The sequence below is a fragment of the Coregonus lavaretus genome, assembly GCF_964263955.1.
Source record: "Coregonus lavaretus genome assembly, contig: HAP1_SCAFFOLD_8194, whole genome shotgun sequence".
NCBI lineage: Eukaryota > Metazoa > Chordata > Actinopteri > Salmoniformes > Salmonidae > Coregonus > Coregonus lavaretus.
In genome coordinates this window covers 3,577-22,324 of record NW_028158618.1, presented here as the reverse complement: position 1 = coordinate 22,324, position 18,748 = coordinate 3,577, and the positions used below count along the sequence as shown (strand labels likewise).

Here is an 18,748-nt window from a genome sequence, read left to right as displayed (position 1 = left end):
GGATGGCTACAGTATTCTGCTGATTCTACCTGCCCATGTATTTATTTCAGCCCAGAACCCAGAGCTCCTGCTGACCCATAGTAGAACAACCAGGGAGACGCAGCCAGGCATGACTCCCCAGAGTAGAGTTAGAGTAAAGCCATGTACAGTACAGAAATATACAGACCAAGACACAGGTAGATAGACACAAACCGGCGTGCACACGCACGCACACACAAACACACACACTCACGCACACACGCGAATTACACAGAGCGGTGGCAAACCATTCTACAGCAATACAGGCACACAGAATATATCTTGCTGAATGTATTATGTAAAGTGACTTTGGGTGTTTTGGAAAGGTCTTTCGTATAAATAAATAAAATAATGTGTCAAATCTAGTATTAAGATTAGAATCCATATGCAGAACAGCAATACAGAAACACAGAAAATACAGAATAATCAAAGAGGCCAATTGAAATGTAGAGGCCCTGAGCCCCTCAGTCTGAGCGATCCTTAGGATAAAAACATAGAAGATATACATTGAATTGATGCAAATATATTGCACCCATGACGGTCCCATTATAACACACCAGTCTCTCTCAGTGTAATAGCATGATGGTCCCATTAGAACACTAGATAATGACTGGAGGCTTAACAAGCTGGCTGATAAGTGGCTGTTGGCATCTTCTCTGACACTCGTCTTGTGTCTTATTCAGTTATAAATGAGCCAATACGGGTGGATTTCCCCTCATTATACCATTATGACTCGCCATGCATCTGAATAAAGAGGAAAAAGACGTGAGACGAGCGAATGAATTGGACTAGGGTAATGACTAATTAGTGTTTGTGTCAGGATGTATTAGTAACGTATTGAAGCTAAAGGGGTTTATTGTGTGTGTGTGCATGTGTGTGTGTGTGTGTGGGGGGGTGTTTCGGAGGGGGGGTTGATAGTAATTACATGTGGTTAATATCCTCTTGGTCTCATGGTTACATGATGACGGTTTTCGATAGGCTACCTCTTATCCAGCAATCTCCCGATAGGAAGAGTGATGTGTGAGGTGTGTGTGTGTTCATGTTTGTAATCTCTCGATAAGAAGAGCGATAAGTGAGTTTATTAAAGGGGTGTTTCTGAAAACATCCATTCATCATCGGAGTGAGGAACATACTGTAACCATGGGATACAGAGACCCTTCTAAGCAGCTACAGAAAGACTGAGGGACATACTGTAACCACGGGATACAGACCCTTCTAAGCAGCTACAGAAAGACTGAGGGACATACTGTAACCACGGGATACAGACCCTTCTAAGCAGCTACAGAAAGACTGAGGGACATACTGTAACCATGGGATACAGAGACCCTTCTAAGCAGCTACAGAAAGACTGAGGGACATACTGTAACCACGGGATACAGACCCTTCTAAGCAGCTACAGAAAGACTGAGGGACATACTGTAACCACGGGATACAGACCCTTCTAAGCAGCTACAGAAAGACTGAGGGACATACTGTAACCACGGGATACAGACCCTTCTAAGCAGCTACAGAAAGACTGAGGACTTCATATTGATTACCACAATAAGACTTCATATTGATTACCACAATAAGACTTCATATTGATTACCACAATAAGACTTCATATTGATTACCACAATAAGACTTCATATTGATTACCACAATAAGACTTATCCATTTCCTATATTTCCGAGTTCCGAATGTTTAGAAAAACTATTTCGGTTTCAACCAGATAGCACATTTTCAATAGAAGGAGTAAGTTCACGGACAGCCTAATCTTAGGCCAACTTTTGATATTGTCACTGGTTCACATCTTGATGTTGACAATATAATTGTAAACTATTCAATACACATTGTAGAGGTGTAACAGGGTAGAAATAGTGATTCCTTCCATAAGGAATAATGCATTGTACCTTAGTTCAGTACTTCAAGAGCCAAATATTTACTTATAAAACAGTGTCCTCTAGTGTTGACATAGAGACATGACAAGTACGTGACAGCCATAATACAGTCAATTCTACTGCCTATCTAACCAAAGATTTTACTAATTATTACAGAGATCATACATACAAATTGTTATTATGACCAAACTTATTCCAAAGATACATAGCTTCAGACAACATTTTGTTCAGCTTACCAACTCTGAATATGTGAGCAATGAAGACAAATATAATCAATTTGTACACATGGAATTGATTTACAATAGTAATCACCAGTCTAGAAACCACAATCTGTAACTGCACCAGTCTGTGCTGTAACATGTCAGATCATTGGAAGGCCAGACACACCGTGCCTCAGTCTCTCTATGGGGACCACAGTGACCTCTGTCGAGTCCTGGGGAGAAAACAGCCAGTGAAGACCTGGTCCCCTGTAGCTCAGTTGGTAGAGCATGGCGCTTGCAACGCCAGGGGGGGGCAGTATGAAAATGTATGCACTCACTAACTGTTAAGTCGCTCTGGATAAAAGCGTCTGCTAAATGACTAAAAATGTAAGACTTAAGACTGCACCAATTGAATTCAATCAATAGACCAGGCCTCAAATGACACCATATTCCTCAAACAGCACTTCACCAGAGCCACATCCTAGCGTGATTGTCAATTCAAAACTTTTTGAATTGACGTCATTACAACCATGATTTTAATACAGTGCAAGGACTCCGATGTCTGTGGAAGACTTTAGAGTTTAGAGTTTGGAGTTTGGAGTTTAGAGTTTGGGAGGTATTGTATTGAAGTGTTAGACTCTAGCTTGAAATGTACTGATTCATGTTACCGTACTAGAACTCATTAATTACTTTACATGTATAAGGAATGTATATGTTGGGGTCAATGAAGGGTAGATGGCAACTAGGAATATGGAAAGTTACTGAGAGTAGAAACTGCATCTTCTGTTCACACGTTTCTGATGAGGGAGGCGAAATGGCTCTGTTAAGGCAGGCCGGCTGCGGAACAAGGGAGGAGTGAGGAATGCGTCTCGAGGTCAAATCAACAGATGAATTGAGAAGAATCCTCTGGGAGGAGGGGCCAGAGAGGCCCACCACAATGTCTCCCCTACTGTAGCGCTATCTCACACATACATTCCACGCCCACCAAGGTTTCAGTAACAGGCAGAGCTGTGACTACACCAGTGAGTGGAACCAATTCAATTCCTGCCTAGCAACAGAGATGTATTGGTTGTCTAGTAAGGAGTTGACCACGCCTATTAGAAGGTTATAAATATATGTGCTTGTGTAATCATGCCGCAGTTGTACGACTCAGTGGGTGAATAAACTTGGTATGAGCTTTTTCTAGTTGTCTGTTTGAGTTTTTACTCAGTTTGTTCAGATCCTAACAGTGGCAATAGAATACAAACTGAAATGCTCAGTTTCACCACTCAGTGTTACCACTCAGTGTTGGGGAGTAACGGATTACATGTAACTGTAATCTGTTATGTTACCAGTTAAAATATTGTAATCAGATTACAGATACTTTTGAAAAACGATATGATTACTTATTGGCTTTACTTTTAAATTCAGAATGGATGTTTTGTGAAAAAATACATTATGACACCTTTCTGTTTTAGCAATGACATTCAATTCAGCAGTGAAAAAAAGTGCAAGTTTGTTTCGCCTGAGCGAGTCTGACCCAATGGTCTGACCACCAATCAGAGACCACTATGATGACACACCAAATGATGACCACCAATCAGAGACCACTATGATGACACACCAAATGATGACCACCAATCAGAGACCACTATGATGACACACCAAATGATGACCACCAGTCAGAGACCACTATGATGACACACCAAATGATGACCACCAATCAGAGACCACTATGATGACACACCAAATGATGACCACCAATCAGAGACCACTATGATGACACACCAAATGATGACCACCAGTCAGAGACCACTATGATGACACACCAAATGATGACCACCAATCAGAGACCACTATGATGACACACCAAATGCATTTGATTGGATTGCGGGAAAAAAGGAGGAATAGGTTTTGGTAGGCTACAGTCCAAGTTATGTCTTCCAATGGTGTGACTGCTGTCGGCATCAAAGATTAGACCCCTGATTTGAATAAACGCTCAGAGGTAAGGACGACAGCAGTGGTGCAACTTGTCAACTAATCATCAAGCCCTAAATGAGTTGAATGAGGTATGTTTGTCTGGGGCAACAACCAAAATGTGTGCTGTTGGGGGTACTGGAGGACTGGAGTTGGGAAACAGTGGTGTAGCCTACGGGCGATACGGATATCACTTAGGTATTTTATTGATATCTACATAGCAATTAAGTGAATCACACTGCTGCTCTCTCAATGATGTGAATCACACTGCTGCTCTCTCAATGATGTGAATCACACTGCTGCTCTCTCAGTGATGTGAATCACACTGCTGCTCTCTCAATGATGTGAATCACACTGCTGCTCTCTCAGTGATGTGAATCACACTGCTGCTCTCTCAGTGATGTGAATCACACTGCTGCTCTCTCAATGATGTGAATCACACTGCTGCTCTCTCAATGATGTGAATCACACTGCTGCTCTCTCAATGATGTGAATCACACTGCTGCTCTCTCAATGATGTGAATCACACTGCTGCTCTCTCAATGATGTGAATCACACTGCTGCTCTCTCAATGATGTGAATCACACTGCTGCTCTCTCAATGATGTGAATCACACTGCTGCTCTCTCAATGATGTGAATCACACTGCTGCTCTCTCAATGATGTGAATCACACTGCTGCTCTCTCAATGATGTGAATCACACTGATGCTCTCTCAATGATGTGAATCACACTGCTGCTCTCTCAATGATGTGAATCACACTGCTGCTCTCTCGGTGATGTGAATCACACTGCTGCTCTCTCAATGATGTGAATCACACTGCTGCTCTCTCAATTATGTGAACCACACTGTTGCTCTCTCAATGATGTGAATCACACTGCTGCTCTCTCAATGATGTGAATCACACTGCTGCTCTCTCAATGATGTGAATCACACTGCTGCTCTCTCAATGATGTGAATCACACTGTTGCTCTCTCAATGATGTGAATCACACTGCTGCTCTCTCAATGATGTGAATCACACTGTTGCTCTCTCAATGATGTGAATCACACTGATGCTCTCTCAGTGATGTGAATCATACTGCTGCTGTAGGAACTAAACATTATTGTGAACGGGGTGGTGTACCTAATAAACTGATTGTAGAACAGTATATAGTCTGTTATGCTGTAATCTACCCAACCCTTCATGGGATACATAGTGGGATGTAGAGAGAACACTTCAATATATAACTGTATATTGTCTGATATGCTGTATCCTACCCAGCCCTGTCACCACTGATATGTCGTCTCCAGCTTGAGTAGTCTGCTACTTTTAATGATCCAATCAATTCCTTCAATCAATCAATCAATCAATCAATCAATATGCTATATTGCATGGTGAACTGAAGAATTCCATGCTATTGAGGCTACTGAGGCAAAGGGAAAGCAGAGGGCAGGATATCTGTTTCTCACTCTGTTTAATATTTGATGTGGCTGTGTTGTCGTCAGCCCCATATTCAGTGTCTGGCTTCTCTAATCCAACGACACAGAGCCAGGCCACACTCGGGTTACAGAACCACGAGTTGAGTCAAGGTCAAACAGGCAATCTACACACACACAAACACTGTAAAAGGTCCCTACATAAACTGGAAGTAGTGTTGTCTACGACATAGGGGGCGATACTGTCTACGACATAGGGGGCGATACTGTCTACGACATAAGGGGCGATACTGTCTACGACATAGGGGGCGATACTGTCTACGACATAGGGGGCGATACTGTCTACGACATAGGGGGCGATACTGTCTACGACATAAGGGGCGATACTGTCTGCAACATTGGGGGCGAAACTGTCTACGACATAGGGAGTGATAGTGTCTACATAGGGGGTGATAGATACTGTCTGCAACATAGGGGGCGATACTGTCTACGATATAGGGGTGATACTGTCTACGACAGGGTTCTTCAATTCCGGTCCTGGAGGGCCGAAACACCTCTGTTTTTCATCCTCTCCTTCTAATCAGGGGCTAATTCAGAGCTGGGACACCAGGTGAGTGCAATTAACTACCAGGTAGAAATAAAAAACAGAAGTGTTTCGGCCCTCCAGGACCGGAATTGAAGAACCCTGGTCTATGACATAGGGGGCGATACTGTCTACAACATAGGGGGCGATACTGTCTACAACATAGGGGGCGATACTGTCTACGAAATAGGGGGCGATACTGTCTACGACATAGGGGGCGATACTGTCTACGACATAGGGGGCGATACTGTCTACGAAATAGGGGGCGATACTGTCTACGACATAGGGGGCGATACTGTCTACGAAATAGGGGGCGATACTGTCTACGACATAGGGGGCGATACTGTCTACGAAATAGGGGGCGATACTGTCTACGAAATAGGGGGCGATACTGTCTACGACATAGGGGGCGATACTGTCTACGAAATAGGGGGCGATACTGTCTACGACATAGGGGGCGATACTGTCTACGGCATAGGGGGCGATACTGTCTACGAAATAGGGGGCGATACTGTCTACGACATAGGGGGCGATACTGTCTACGAAATAGGGGGCGATACTGTCTACGACATAGGGGGCGATACTGTCTACGAAATAGGGGGCAATACTGTCTACGACATAGGGGGCGATACTGTCTACGGCATAGGGGGCGATACTGTCTACGACATAGGGGGCGATACTGTCTACGAAATAGGGGGCGATACTGTCTACGACATAGGGGCCGATACTGTCTACGACATAGGGGGCGATACTGTCTACGAAATAGGGGGCGATACTGTCTACGACATCGGGGGCGATACTGTCTACAACATAGGGGGCGATACTGTCTACGACATAGGGGGCGATACTGTCTACGACATAGAGGGCGACACTGTCTACAAAATAGGGGGCGATACTGTCTATGAAATAGGGGGCGATACTGTCTACGAAATAGGGGGCGATACTGTCTACGACATAGGGGGCGACACTGTCTACGACATAGGGGGCGATACTGTCTACGACATAGGGGGCGATACTGTCTACGACATAGGGGGCGATACTGTCTACGACATAGGGGGCGATACTGTCTACGACATAGGGGGCGATACTGTCTACAACATAGGGGTCGAAACTGTCTACAACATAGGGGGCGATAGTGTCTACGAAATAGTGGGTGATACTGTCTACAACATGGGGGCGATACTGTCTACGACATAGGGGGCGATACTGTCTGCGACATAGGGGGCGATACTGTCTGCGACATATGGGGCGATACTGTCTACAACATAGGGGGCGATACTGTCTACAACATAGGTGGCGATACTGTCAGCTCTATGTTCTTGAGGAGACAGCAGAAGTTCAGCTCTATGTTCTTGAGGTGAAACCTAAGTGCTCATGCGGAGATGGTGATGCTAGCGGTGATGCTGAGTTGGGATGTAAAGGGAGCCGGGAGTAATGGACAGAGCCAAGATGTAGCTGCTGCCTCCCCATCCTTCCAGTGTTCCAGGCCTGATCATATTCAGCAAACCTGGGACAGAATGCTGTAAGCTTAGCCCTCTGTCTGTGTGTGTGTCCAACTATTCCTGTTGAAGGCACCTTTCTATAGCTCTGCTCAGGACAGGACACCTATCTAGATACTGCAGGGGAAATTAGTGAAGCTGAGCTCTCTCTCTCTCTCTGTGTGTGTAAACTGAGCTCTCTCTCTGTGTGTGTGTGTGTGTAAGCTGAGCACTCTTTACCTGTGTGTGTGTAAGTTGAGCCCTCTGTCTGCTCTGCCAGGCATTAGCAGGCCTGCCATTGATCCAGATCCAGGGCAATGCTTAGAGCAGTGTTTCCCAAACTCAGTCCTGGGGACCCTGACGTGCACGTTTTTTTTTTTTTGCTCTAGCACTACACAGCTAATACAAATAATCAACTCATCATCAAGCTTTGTTTATTTGAATCAGCTGTATAGTGCTAGGGCAAAAACCAACACACGCACGCACACACACACACACACTTTCCTTCTCCACCAACACAGAGCTTATGATAATAAAGGGTGGAATGATTTTCTCTCATCATGTCTTCTATTGTTGCCAATGACCAAATGACCCCAAATAAATACTCCCTATTGATTGTATACACTGAGAGGGGATGTGTATGTGTCTGGATAAATACATAATGTGGTCTCTTTGAGGTTTTCTTTCTCTTCTCCCACTAGGGATTTTAACCGCCAACTCCAGCCTGGTGTTTATTTCATTGATGGTTGTGTTTATCTTCCATTTCCAGGGGCGTTATAGGTCCCAGTGGACCTAACTACTCTGCAGAGGGATATATACAGTCGTGGTCAAAAGTTTTGAGAATTACACAAATACTAATTTTCACAAATTCTGCTGCCTCAGTTTTGATGATGGCAATTTGCATATACTCCAGAATGTAATGAAGAGTGATCGGATGAATTGCAATTAATTGCAAAGTCCCCCTTTGCCATGAAAATGAACTTAATCCCCCAAAAACATTTCCACTGCATTTCATCCCCTGCCACAAAAGGACCAGCTGCCATCATGTCAGTGATTCTCTCGTTAACACAGGTGAGAGTGTTGACGAGGACAAGGCTGGAGATCACTCTGTCATACTGATTGAGTTAGAATAACAGACTGGAAGCTTTAAAAGGAGGCTGGTGCTTGAAATCATTGTTCTTCCTCTGTTAACCATGGTTACCTGCAAGGAAACACGTGCCGTCATCATTGCTTTGCACAAAAAGGGCTTCACAGGCAAGGATATTGCTGCTAGTAAGATTGCACCTAAATCAACCATTTATCGGATCATCAAGAACTTCAAGGAGAGAGGTTCAATTGTTGTGAAGAAGGCGTCAGGGTGCCCAAGAAAGTCCAGCAAGTGCCAGGACCGTCTCCTAAAGTTGATTCAGCTGCGGGATCGGGGCACCACCAGTGCAGAGCTTGCTCAGGAATGGCAGCAGGCAGGTGTGAGTGCATCTGCACGCACAGTGAGGCGAAGACTTTTGGAGGATGGCCTGGTGTCAAGAAGGGCAGCAAAGAAGCCACTTCTCTCTAGGGAAAACATCAGGGACAGACTGATATTCTGCAAAAGGTACATGGATTGGACTGCTGAGGACTGAGGTAAAGTCATTTTCTCTGATGAATCCCCTTTCCGATTGTTTGGGGCATCCGGAAAACACCTTGTCCGGAGAAGACAAGGTGAGCGCTACCATCAGTCCTGTGTCATGTCAACAGTAAATCATCCTGAGACCATTCATGTGTGGGGTTGCTTCTCAGCCAAGGGAGTGGGCTCACTCACAATTTTGCCTAAGAACACAGCCATGAATAAAGAATGGTACCAACACATCCTCCGAGAGCAACTTCTCCCAACCATCCAAGAACAGTACCTTGCCATAAGGTAAAAGTGATAACTAAGTGGCTCGGGAACAAAACATCTACATTTTGGGTCCATGGCCAGGAAACTCCCCAGACCTTAATCCCATTGAGAACTTGTGGTCGATCCTCAAGAGGCGGGTGGACAAACAAAAACCCACAAATTCTGACAAACTCCAAGCATTGACTATGCAAGAATGGGCTGCCATCAGTCAGGATGTGGCCCAGAAGTTAATTGACAGCATGCCAGGGCGGATTGCAGAGGTCTTGAAAAAGAAGGGTCAACACTGCAAATATTGACTCTTTGCATAAACTTAATGTAATTGTCAATAAAAGCCTTTGACACTTATGGAATGCTTGTAATTATACTTCAGTATACCATAGTAACATCTGACAAAAATATCTCATAACACTGAAGCAGCGAACTTTGTGAAGACCAATACTTGTGTCATTCTCAAAACTTTTCACCACGACTGTACATCACTGGAGGGTTGTTAGTCCCAATGGACCTAACCACTCAGCTGAGGAGGGGTAGCATTATGAAGACATCACCGACAGGATATGTTGATATCCCTTAACACCCATAACACGCGGCCACCCTACTTTAAACTCCTCTCTTTATAAATATATGTTTTGTACTACAGTGCTCTGATCCAATTATGTGTAACAAACAAAAAACGGAGTCAATTATTCAAAATAAAAACATAAGGCTGCACAGGTTCACGCAGGAAACTCTTTCAAAACCTTTGGAATTTCGGGGTCTATTTTCGGCTGGCTGTAAGAACGCGCAAGTGTCAAAGGTACGTTCGTTAGCAATTTCGTCATATTTTACAGCCCTTACACCAGGTTCAGCAATTTAGCTGTCTAACATCAGCTTGCCTGTGCTGAGGTGGGAGGAGTGGAAATATTTGTCCTTAAAAACGTGCGCCAATATGCCAATGTCAGTAAACGCAACTAGGGATATATAAGACCGACCAAAAGCTGACATTAGCGGTAACGCAATTGGTTATGGCATTTGATTTAGCCAGAGTAGCCTTATGTACATCACCAATGTTTTTTTATTTTTTATATCACGAGCAGAAAACAGTCAACAGACATTCCCCTTTTTTTTGTTTATTGGACCGTAGTTCTGTCCAGGTTCTGTGAAACATTTGGACTCATTATGTGCGATGCCCATTGAATGAAAGGTGTCAGTGACCGTAGGTAGGAATCCTGTTTAGGAACATCAAGTAATTTTTTTGTTTATCATTTTGTCAAAAATGCATCTTCCTCTTTCCTCTGTAGGACCTAACTGTCAATCACGGCAATTCTGATCGCTGTCCGTGGTCCTGAATCCGCTTGTTGCCTGTTTGTTTGTTTACCTTTCACGTGGCAAAGTCACTACTGGCCATATCAACGGCAATGGTAGGCTATAGCTATATACAGTATATTTGGGAGCAGTAACCGTGAGTGGACATTCCCCCTTTCTCTTTGTCTTGGATCTTTTTACAGCTCATGTGAAAAGTTTGCGTAAAACCCTCCATAGCCCTCGTTGTCTTAGGCCTAATATTGTATGCCCAATTATGGTATATTCTAACATTGCCTCTTTAAAACAAGTTGTTGTTTCGTTTTATTAAAATTTGATTAGAATGACTGTCTTTTTAGGTCTCTTATCAATAGTGAATTTAATTTATCGACAACGTTTGGCATGTCCAGGACTCAGACATAATATATTTTACAGAAGGCCCAGGCCTATATCAGTGCGAATGGTACGTTAACAATATACACTGAGTGTACAAAACATTAGGAACACCTTCCTAACATTGAGTTGCTTTAACCGTCAGAATATCTATTGTCAAAATGAATATATTGCCACGGCTGAATTTCTGTAGTTCAATGCCTCCCATGGCACACCCTTCTGGCTATTGGGATAACATTCATAGTGCGGTTTAAAAATGTACACCAGTATACCAAACATTAGGAACACCTTCTTAATACTGAGTTGCACACCCCCATCTTTTGCCCTCAGAACAGCCTCAATTCGTTGGGGGCATTGACTCTACAAGGTGTCGAAAGCGTTCCACAGGGATGCTGACCCATGTTGGCTCCAATGCTTCCTGCAATTGTGTCAAGTTGGCTGGATGTCATTTGGGTGGTGGACCATTCTTGATACACACGGGGAAACTGTAGAGTGTGAAAAACCCAGCAGCGTTGCAGTTCTTGACACACTCAAACTGGTGCGCCTGGAACCATACCCCATTCAAAGGCACTTAAATATTTTGTCTTGCCCATTCACCCTCTGAATGGCACACATACACAATCCATGTCTCAATTGTCGAAAGGCTTACAAATCCTTCTTTAACCGGTCTCCTCCCCTTCATCTACACTGATTGAAGTGGATTTAACAGGTGACATCAATAATGGATCATAGGTCAGTCTATGTAACAGAAAGAGCAGGTGTTCCTAATGTTTTGTACACTCAGGGTATTTCCATATTGAAGCAATGCAATTAAATTCAACACATTTAGCAAATATGGGATAGGCCTACACTTTGTTATTTTGTTTCTGTCGACTATTTATCAAACCAGGCTATAACGGACTAACATTCAAATTAATAATTATTATTATTTATTTTATAAATTAGAGTTGATGACAATGCAATAGATAAAAGACAGTTAATACACAACTTGAAGAAACCACATATTTAGCCATGGAGCACTTTCTGATAGGCCAGTGAGGGGTCAAGCCTCGACACACCTTCAACTTCTTTGTTCATCTAAACCCAGACCTTTCGCCCCACCGCCAGCTACTGCTCCCACAATTATGGTTATGAAAATATGGTTATGGTTATGGTTATGAAAATAGCACAAATATTTCTGACACAACCCCTGAAGCTATGGCGCTACCACCAGCGCTTAGATTTACCATTGCGTTAGGTTTGTTAAAATAGAGTCCTATATAACACAGCATGAAAATAGGGAATTGATTACATTTTAACTTGTATCTATGAGAGGAAAAATAGGTCACCATGGATACCGTGATGAAAGTTCAAGCCACCCACTTGAGTGCTTGGCCCTGGACTTTTCTACCATTTCACACTTTTAATGTGAATATGATTCTCCCTGTTCTCCTTCAGCAGAAATTGATACTTATTTCTTAGCCAAGCAGTTATCAGCGTATCTTTGGATCTCAGAAAACAGCTGCCGATATTCTACAAGGAATGCCCATTATAATGAGTTTTCCAATTAAAATGAGGCTGTGCTAGTGGAGGTGCATGACCTTCTGTTTTTTCCTCTAATGTCTGTGATAAGGATTGAGGTCGGTGGTATGAAAGTACAGATGATTATACTTATTTGTATTTTTTTCCAGGAATTCAGGACCCAGTCAAGTATAATCATCTATGTGTCTACATTCTATATCACATAGACAATATTATAAACATATCCCTATTATCTATGCCTCTAGGAGGTGGATGGAAGTGTTTTAGGAAGGAGGAGACTGGTCAGGGATTGAGATGTGCTGCAGATGTGAGTTTAGGGTATCTTGAAAGCGACTCCAAGAAATGCTGTCAAAACTGCCAACAGGTAATATCGAGAGATTTGAAATGAAGGTCTCATATTCCTTTCTTGTCAGGCCCGGGTTAGAACAGAACACTGTCATTATTGCCTGCTGCATAAACATGATACTGATCAAATTCAGTCATTCGTAGTCAGAGGGCGATATCTTGAATACTGTGCAAAGGTTATTGTGAAATCAATATGCTGACGGCAGAGCATTGTCCACAAATAACAGCCTGCCATTCAGCATGCAAACCATGCTTTATCTAGAGGTAACAGTCAAGGGGACAATGGCAAAGTGCAATGGCAAAAGCCCAAATATCAATAAATGTCTAGCTATTTACTGTCACTCTGACTATGCTACACTACAATTCCTTTCAAATGCAATTCATTTCCCAGTGTTAGAATAATAAAGGAAAAGTGGAAGCACTGTTAACCCCATGAACTGTGTAAGAAATGCTCTAAGAAAGCTAAATTACCTCAGTACCTACTTACATTTACATTTACATTTTAGTCATTTAGCAGACGCTCTTATCCAGAGCGACTTACAGGAGCAATTAGGGTTAAGTGCCTTGCTCAAGGGCACATCGACAGATTTTTTTAACCTAGTCGGCTCGGGGATTAGAACCAGCGACCTTTCGGTAACTGGCACAACGCTCTTAACCACTAAGCCAGCCGCCGCCCGGAAGCCACCCGCCGCCGCCCGAAATACTTCCGGACCACACTCAATGGATGTGTCTGTAATTGCACCCTATACCCTATAGTGTACTACTTATAGCCAGCACCCTATTCACACAGAGCCTATATCTTAACTTACTTATAATCACTGTTAAGTAAGCCCCTACCTTCGGGACCAGCCTCTGGAAGGCTTCGGGACCACACTCGATGGATGTGTCTGTAATGGCACCCTATGTAAGCCCCTACCTTCGGGACTTGATCCCTCTGAAGTTACTCTATTATCACCAGCGGCAATACTAATAATCACTAATAACTAACTGGCTACTGTACCTCTCTGAAGGCCTCCGGGCCACACTCTTTCCCTCTGTAGTTGCACTCCAGCAGCATATCTTCTATACGGTGTCTGGTGCGGTTATGGAACTCATCGAGGCTGAACCGGGATCCTTGGCGGTCAGGCTCGGGGGCCAGGGGGATCCCAGGGGCCATGTTGTCTTCATACCCCAGCAGCTGGCCCATGAACAGCAGGTCACTATAACTGATCTGGGAGCGGCGGAAGTAGTTGTAGTTACAGAAGGTGACGGCCGGGAAGGTCAAGTTGGGGGCATTTCTCTCGTCCAGCATTGTGACGTGATCGTAGGACAGGTAGTAGACGACACGGTCGAACACCTGAAGGAGGAACGCGGAGAGCGCTAGCAGGAAGACGATGGCCCAGAGGCCCTGACGCACACTGAACTTCTTGTCTTCCGCGAAGATGTGGTTGGCGCCGTGGAGCGAGCAGCCATCGAAGAACGCGGCTAGGCTGTCCAACTTGCTGGCGTCGTCTTGATCTTCGTCGTACACGTCCAGTTCTTCACACCCGTCCTCCCGGTACTCCCCATGACCGTCGCCGTCACTGGATTTGATCCCCTTGCGGTAGCGGTCGTCGAATAAGTCATTTCCCGGTCCTCTGGGCTCGTCGTCGGCCGAGAAGGAGATGCTGCACATGATGCGGACGGGCATGTTGGAGGCTTGGCTGGGTGGGTCTGGAAGAAACTGGTCTGTATTCAAAAGGCTTGGCTGGGTGGATCTGGAAGAAACTGGTCTGTAATCAAAAGTTTGGTTGCTCAAAACCTAACAGGCATAGACAAATAGAAGCAGACCAAGTGTGATGATTCAAAATGTCGGGAAAATGTCATCAGAAGAGTGCTGAGCCGTCCTGGAAGTCCAAACAAGAGCACCGTGATGGGTCTGACTGATGATGACGCATAGTCAGAAAAAGACAGGAACACTGAATCACGACAGGCTCAATCAACAACTCAATGAACTCGCTGTCCCCAAACAAGATTAAGTTTGTTTTCTTGAAGGAAAGAAGACAACGATGGGTAACGATCAGATCAACTGGAGGCAGAACTACTGAGGTCTTCTCTTCTCTCATTCTCTCTCATCATTTCATCCCACATCTGTGGTCAGTGATCAAGGAGTGTCAGGGATGTTGAGATGCCCTGCCCAGGGTTAGTCCTTCCCTTTATGGTGCAGAGAGGAAGTGAGGCAGGATATCAGTTAGCCCATACAGAGGAAGTTCAGAGAGGAGGAGATCAGTGATGGTTCTATGAGGGGAACGACACAGAATACTCCCTGGGAGCCCAGCCACAGGTCACTGTGTCAAGGCAGAGTTACACCATGCACTTACAGGAAGCACTGCTGCTTGACGCATAACAGAGAGAGAGAGACAGAGAGAGAGAGAGAGAGGGATCAGAATCCTAGTACTATTGGATTGGAATAGAATTCCCAATAAAGTTCCAACAATTCCAAAATGATTCCAACAAGAACTCCAAAAGAAATGTTGCTAAATGACTTTTCATTCTTTTTTGTTGCTGTCTCTCAAAACCCTGCCTGGTATTTTCTATACTACCCAGCTGATCAAACACAGTTAACAGAGGTGTTTGCAGTAAACCTGTATTGATTGACAATTGTAGAAATTGTGGCATTTGACTGGATTATGCTTTCAGAACATTCTACGCGAGCCAAAATGTTCAAGTTACAATATATACAAAAGTATGTGGACACCCTTCAAACTAGTGGATTCAGCGATTTCAGCCACACCCGTTGCTGACAGGTGCATAACATTGAGCACACAGCCGTGCAATCTCCATAGACAAACATTGGCAGTAGAATGGCCTTACTGAAGAGCTCAGTGACTTTCAACGTGGCACCCTATCACCTTTCCAACAAGTCAGTTTGTCAAATTTCTGCCCTGCTAGAGCTGCCCCGGTCAACTGTAAGTGCTGTTATTGTGAAGTGGAAATGTCTATGAGCAACAACGGCTCAGCCACGAAGTGGTAGGCCACACAAGCTCACAGAACAGGACCGGCGAGTGCTGAAACGCGTAGCGTGTAAAAATGGTCTATCCTCGGTTGCAACACTCACTACAGAGTTCCAAACTGCCTCTAGAAGCAATGTCAGCACAATAACTGTTCGTCAGGAGCTTCATGAAATGGGTTTCCATGGCCTAGCAGCCGCACACAAGCCTAAGATCACCATGCGCAATGCCAAGCATCGGCTGGAGTGGTGTAAAGCTCGCCGCCATTGGACTCTGGAGCAATGGAAACTTGTTCTCTGGAGTGATGAATCACCCTTCACTGTCTGGCAGTCCAACGGACTAATCTGGGTTTGGCGGATGCCAGGAGAACGCTACATGCCCCAATGCATAGTGCCAACTGTAAAGTTTGGTGGTGGAGGAGGAATAATGGTCTGGGGCTGTTTTTCATGGTTCGGGCTAGGCCCCTTAGTTCCAGTGAAGGGAAATCTTAACGCTACAGCATACAATTATATTCTAGACGATTCTGTGCTTCCAACTTTGTGGCAACAGTTTGGGGAAAGCCCTTTCCTGTTTCAGCATGAAAATGCCCCCACGCACAAAGCGAGGTCCATACAGAAATGGTTTGTCGAGATCGTGTGGAAGAACTTGACTAGCTTGCACAGAGCCCTGACCTCTACCCCATCGAACACCTTTGGAATGAATTGGAACACCGACTGCAAGCCAGGCCTAATCGCCCAACATCAGTGCCCGACCTCACTAATGCTCTTGTGGCTGAATGGAAGCAAATCCACACAGTGGAAAGCCACAACATCTAGTGGAAAGCCTTCCCAGAAGAGTGGAGGCTGTTATAGCAGCAAAGGGGGGACCAACTCCATATTAATGCCAATGATTTTGGAATGAGATGTTCAATGAGCAGTTGTCCACATACATTTGGTAATGTAGTGTATGTACTCTGCAGTCATATTGTCAGATTTCAGATAAGCAGCAATCATGTAAGTCCATTAAGGGTGAAATTCAACTCAAATCAATTCAATCCAACCTTCAGTAAATTGAATAATGCTTTAACCGTCAGAATATCTATTGTCAAAATGAATATATTGCCATGGCTGAATTTCTGTAGTTCAATGCCTCCCATGGCACACCCTTCTGGCTATTGGGATAAAATTCATAGTGCGGTTTAAAAATGTACACTGAGTATACCAAACATTAGGAACACATTCTTAATACTGAGTTGCACACCCCCATCTTTTGCCCCCAGAACAGCCTCAATTTGTCGGGGAAAGGACTCTACAAGGTGTCGAAAGCATTCCACAGGGATGCTGGCCCATGTTGACTCCAATGCTTCACACAGTTGTGCGTCAAGTTGGCTGGATGATTTTTGGTTCCAACCACTGTGTCTTCAATATGGGGAAACACTGAAGCAATACAAACACACGCTAAGAACAAAAAAAGAACAGCACATTAGAAATCAGCTGGATGTGATTGAGGAATCCATAGAATCAAACCACTTCTGGGAGAATTTGAATAAATTAAACAAACCTCATAATGAGGAATTGGCTATCCAAAATGGGGATATGTGGAGAAATCACTTTGCAAACCTCTACAGCAATATAACAAAGAGCCCAGAACAACAAGATATACAAGAAAAATTACAAATCCTTGAATCAGCAGTCAAAGACTATCAGAATCCTGTGGATACCCCAATTACAGAACAAGAATTATTGGAAAAACTTTGCACTCTCCAACCCAAAAAAGCCTGTGGTGCTGATGGTATTTTAAATGAAATGATCAAATATACAGACCACAAATTAAAATTGGCTATACTCAAACTCTTCAACATTATCCTAACTGCAGGTATTTTCCCCGATATTTGGAACCAAGGATTGATCACACAAATTTATAAAAATGGAGACAAATTTGACCCAAATAATTATAGAGGAATTTGCGTTGACAGCAACTTGGGGAAAATTCTCTGCAGTATCATAAACAGCAGACTACATCATTTCCTTGATGAACACAACGTCCTAAGCAGAAACCAGATTGGATTTGTAAAAAATTATCGTACAACAGACCACATTTACACCCTCCAGACTCTAATTGACAAACAAGTAAATCAAAACAAAGGCAAAATCTACTCGTGTTTTGTAGACTTCAAGAAAGCATTTGATTCAATTTGGCACGAAGGTCTTTTTTACAAACTAATAGAAAGTGTTATTGGAGGGAAAACATATGAGCGATTAAAATCGGCAACAAGCAAACAGGACTTATTGGGCTGCCCAATAAGTCCAACACTATTTAACATCTACATTAATGAATTGGCAAAAACATTTGAAGAACCGGCAGCACCTGGTTTCACCCTACACAACACTGAAATCAAGTGTCTGCTGTACGCAGATGACCTGGTGCTACTGTCTCCCACTAAGGAGGGGTTACAGCAGCATCTAGATCATCTGCACAGATTCTGTCAGACCTGGGCCCTGACCGTTAATCTAAAATGGGACAAACATCCAATCGAAATACTGCATGCAGAGTTTTGCAAGACTGTATTGCAAGTGCAAAGAAAAACTCAAAATAACGCATGTAGAGCAGAATTGGGCCAATACCCCCTCCTTATTCAAATAGAAAAAAGAGCCATCAAATTTTACAACCATCTAAAAACAAGTGACCCCAAAACATTCCATCACACAGCTCTACTATGTCAAGAGATGAAACAAGAGAAGAGTCCCCTCAGCCAGCTGGTTCTGAGGCTCAGTTCACTAACCAAAACCAACCAGAGAGGACAGGCTGTGCTCACTCTGCCTCCGGGGAGAGGTAGAGACAGAGCTGCATTT

General features: G+C 43.9%; 1 protein-coding gene across 1 annotated transcript; it reads right to left on the bottom strand.

Moving 5' to 3' along the window:
* Window positions 1–13,939: 13,939 nt before the first annotated feature.
* Window positions 13,940–15,086, bottom strand: LOC311123757 (acid-sensing ion channel 1B-like; the record flags this gene model as incomplete). The annotated part of the gene is made up of 1 exon (XM_084197995.1): window positions 13,940–15,086. The coding sequence occupies exon 1, from the start codon at window positions 14,615–14,617 to the stop codon at window positions 13,940–13,942; it is 678 nt and encodes a 225-aa protein (XP_084054121.1). The 5' UTR covers window positions 14,618–15,086.
* Between the last annotated feature and the right edge of the window lie 3,662 nt (window positions 15,087–18,748).